Source organism: Hevea brasiliensis, chromosome 11, assembly GCF_030052815.1.
Source record: "Hevea brasiliensis isolate MT/VB/25A 57/8 chromosome 11, ASM3005281v1, whole genome shotgun sequence".
Classification (NCBI taxonomy): Eukaryota; Viridiplantae; Streptophyta; class Magnoliopsida; order Malpighiales; family Euphorbiaceae; genus Hevea; species Hevea brasiliensis.
The window spans coordinates 71,253,563-71,257,947 of record NC_079503.1 but is presented as its reverse complement, the minus strand read 5'-3'; the positions used below and the strand labels follow the sequence as shown (position 1 = coordinate 71,257,947).

Sequence of the window (4,385 nt, the reverse complement as noted above, 5' to 3'; positions counted from 1 at the left end):
TGATTATAGCCACAAAGCCGAAGGTAATCTTTCTTTTCTTTATCGTAAAGACAAATCAGATCTAAATAAGTTTTCTTTTTTTTTTTTTTTTCTTTTTTTTCCCCCAAAATGTCCATTTCCAAGTAAACAATGGAAAGCACAAAGAGAACATAATTCCTTGATTGTTCAAGAGGGGATAACAAAGTAGGGCGGCTCTCTTCACTTTTCCTTTTTGTACCATCCTTCAACAAAAGAAAGAAAAAGAGAATAGAAGAAACAGGAAAGCAAAAAAGAACAGCAGAAAGTTGAAATCTCAGCTGGTGCCAGAAACTTCATTTCGACAAATTCACAAGACAAAATGAAATTAACATTATAGACCAAGCAGCAAGAGAACCCCACATCATCTTCTTTTTCTCTCCCCATATCAAGCTCTTAAACCATAGCATTTACACATCTTATAAACGAAGCAATCGTGCCATAAAGATTACATAATTTGTTCCCCTCAATATAGCATTATAAACAAACATGCCACTACAATTACTCCAACCCGAAACGAAAAGCGAAAGAAAATAATCCATCAAAGAAAATACAATTGTTTTTTCTTTTCTTTTCTTGATTTGGCTTGACTAGGTTTAAACTTGAAACCTTAAAACTAAAGCTCATAGATGGAACAACTGCAACTTCATAAAAGAACTGATAATATATATATATATATATATATATATATATATATATATATATATATATATATTGTCATGCAGGATTGTGGAGAGAGGATATTTATTGAACAAATAACAAGAAATAGCTTAAAAAGAAGCTGGTAATGCCTTAAGATTTATTATTATAACAATATACAAAATTGAATAATATAGAGAAGAATTATAAGTATCATATAATCCCAAAAATATAATTCTAAGACTTCAAGTTTCCTTTTCTTTCCTGTTCTGTTTGTTACCAAACAGGGTATTGCAGACATAAGCAATATCCCATTATAGTATTGCATTGGTACCAAACTGCACTTGGAATCTTAATATTCTTAAGAATTCAAGTTTTAAAGAGACAACGTGTGCATGAGGAAAAATTCTCAATAAATATAGCTATTAATAGGATTCTTTGGTATCAGAATATGTCTACATAAATTATGCAAAGAAAGGAACCAAGATATTCATTCTCCGGATAAGAAGTGCCAAAAAAAATCAATATAATTAGCAAAATTTTGACAAAGGAAATTACAAAAATGAAAAACTGTACCCAATTTGGTGCTAACTGCTATCTTGACGCACTATGATATTGATTCTCTTTACACAGAAATGAAAGAAACGTTCAAAAGTATACCAGCAAATTTTTAACAAAAATATTCTATTGGTTTTCAGCCATACCAGGAATTACTTGCCATTACCTTCAGCAGGAGATGATATTAGTACCATAGCTGACTGCTTTAAGACTTGAATCGGATATATTTGTCATCCATTTTTGAGGGCCATTTGATTCGCCTAGTATATTATACGCATACGAAGGCCATCTCACATGCAAGCCACACGAATGTGTGATGCCCATTCTAATCATCTTCTGTGTTCTCTCAAGAGCTATGAGACTTGAAAATGTTGAGAAACTGTTCCCAACAAATACATCAGCCCTTAAGCACACTTCATAATCTATTGCTGATTGAATGAGATATGGATACTTCTTGTAAATTCCATCGACACCCAGTTTCTTCTTTTCAAAAGGAACTAAACCATCCTTCCAACCAGTGAGTATAGAAGGATCTTCAAGAAGACTATCAGCCACCGCAAGATAAACAACTGTAGGTGTTTTCAGGCCCACAATGTTCCCCACTCGCTCCATAATCTCCTCCTTGCTACTACAAATTTGGCTTATTTTTGATCTTTGCTCTAACTTCCTACAGTGGATCATCCAGTCTATCTCTATCCTCATATGAACTGCTACGTAAGGCACTGCCTGCAATGACGAACCATCTGAATCAATACCACTTTGAGCAGATTTAGTATGGCCTCTCATTTCTCTTCCTACTTCTCTAATCTTTGACACAACTTTAGATGCTTCTCTTTCTATCTCTTCAACCAAAACTAAGCATTCAAAGACCCTGGCATAATCCTTAACGGGCCAATGATCATGCCACAGAAATGGGTTTTTTCCAACTATCCGAATAACCTCATAACCATCATATGGATCCTTGCCATATTGTCTCAATTGATCCAAATCTCTCTCTACCATCCACTTCCTTCCACTTCCTTTCGGAAGATCACAAATTCCAGTCAGATTTCTAAGAAACGAATAATGGCCCAACTGCACAAACCCATTACAGAGAGAATTAAACCTCTCAAATTGGAACACTTTGTCAAAGGAAATCGGTTGCAAGCGATCTAGTTCCTTATAGAACAGCGAAGCACTTAAGCTGGGCATTAGAAGAGTTCTGTTCAGCATTCTAGCAGTGAGACAAGCTCTAGCAAATGCTATCTTTTGATTGTTAAGTCCCCAAACTATCTGAGGAACCTCCAAGAACTTATCTCTACGAATTCCATACTCAGAGTCGAATGACAGAGAGCTGCTATGAGTAAATTCCTTATTATTCCGATTGATGCTATCATAAACAGAGAATGAGGGAAGAAGTACAACCCTAAGAAACAGCAAAATAACAACCAAAGCAAGGCATTTACATGCTATAGAATTCAAATGTCTACCAAAGAATCTTGGATGCTTAGAGGGAAAGTCCATTTAAGATTTAATAGAACAAGGATCAAAACTCGCTTACGATCAACACTCTTGCAGATAAAACCAACAGACACGATTAAATCACAAGTGAATTAGCACAAACCCCAATCTTCAAGTCACTCTGAACTTCAATAGTAGAAATCATTTTCATCTGAAGTTTCCATTAGAGATGAAAATCTGCAAGACCAAAATAAGGAAATACGCATCATAATTAAACAGAACAAGAACCAGAATTTATACGACCAGTTAACAAACATGCACCTCCTTTACATAGGATTAGGCACAGAATTTATGAATGATCACTACATATTTGTGTTTATATTCAGTTGGCTGCTAAAAATGGATTCAATATGGAGTTCATTATTGCCTTTTACATATATGTAGAGTTTCATTTATAATTTGAAGAATTAATAGTACGAAATTCAAGAAAGAGCCAAGAAGAAACAAAGTAAGGAATGTGATAACATCTAATTAATGGCCATCACTTGCTCCGTCCATTTTCGAAAGGAAACAACAGATAATCCAAAAACAATGAATAAAATGCCAGGAAAGAGGGACAGAAGCAAAACACAAAAGAAAGGGTGCAAGTTTCATAAAAATTCTCACCTTGGAAAATTTGAATCCGTGGCTCTTGAAACCCCAACAAGGAAGTGATTCCAAGAGACAGTACAAAATGGTGTCAAATAGGAATCTGAATTCTGAAGAAAACCCAGAAGCCAAAAGAGAGAAACAGAGCCAACAAGAACAGGAGAAGAAGATAAAGATTATGGTGATGGCGGAGATGATCAGGCATGAACAGGAATCAAGAAGAGCCTTAATTCCCGCGAACCAAAAGGAAACCAACCCATCAACATCACTACAACCAACAACCCCATAATAAACAATAAAAGAAATGTTGACACTTTTTTCTTTAATTTCTTGAAAAAATAGAATTAGAAAGAAAACAAATATTTATTCATTCATTATTTTAAAAAATAAAAAAGTGGGAAGGAATCTGCTGTTATCTATAATGGAAAAACAAAAAAAGACACCGAAAAGGGCAGTATAAAGGAGCCAAAGATCAGTATTTTGAACAGAGAAGATGACAGCTTAAACCATCTAATCATAGTCACCCAAAAACAAAAGACACAGCAGATTTCATTCATCCATCAGATTCAAACCTGTCAAAATGGGAAACTTAAATTTTATATTTTATATTATTTTATTTTAATTATTATTTATTTTAATTATTGTTTATTTAAAGATTGAACAAGACAAATATGAAAAGGAATCTTTCACAGTTGGGAGACCTGATCTGGAGGCTGGAGAGAATAGGTAAGGTAACGTGTACATGATGACCTGTGATTTTTAGCTGGCAAGTTATATGCATTACCAATAATGCCCCTCCACTACCTCTACATTAGGGTTAATCATTTTAATTTTAAATTATTAAATATTTTATAACAAAAGATTTAGATTTTAGTAAATTTTATTATAAAATTATTAAATTAATAGTTAAATATTTATCTTATAATTTAAGAAGTTAATAATTTAAATTTTGATAATTATTTTTGTTTTGATATCTAATCTAAATAAATTTATAGAAATATATATAAAATAAAAATTAAAATTATTAATTTTAAAATAATAAAAAAATATAAAAATTTGAGCACACATATATAGCCTCAAAAATT

At 32.9% G+C, this 4,385-nt stretch overlaps 1 protein-coding gene across 1 annotated transcript; it reads right to left on the bottom strand.

Annotated features, from left to right (window-relative positions):
* Positions 1 to 1,163: 1,163 nt before the first annotated feature.
* On the bottom strand, positions 1,164 to 3,869 carry LOC110632081 (O-fucosyltransferase 23). The gene is made up of 2 exons (XM_058130119.1): positions 3,319 to 3,869; positions 1,164 to 2,889 (listed from the first exon to the last, which is right to left on the bottom strand). The coding sequence occupies exon 2, from the start codon at positions 2,713 to 2,715 to the stop codon at positions 1,381 to 1,383; it is 1,335 nt and encodes a 444-aa protein (XP_057986102.1). The 5' UTR covers positions 2,716 to 2,889; positions 3,319 to 3,869; the 3' UTR covers positions 1,164 to 1,380.
* Positions 3,870 to 4,385: the final 516 nt, after the last annotated feature.

What these genes read in the sequence shown, in the direction of transcription:
- LOC110632081 (XM_058130119.1), bottom strand. Translation starts at nt 2,715, where the DNA reads ATGGACTTTCCCTCTAAGCATCCAAGATTCTTTGGTAGACATTTGAAT.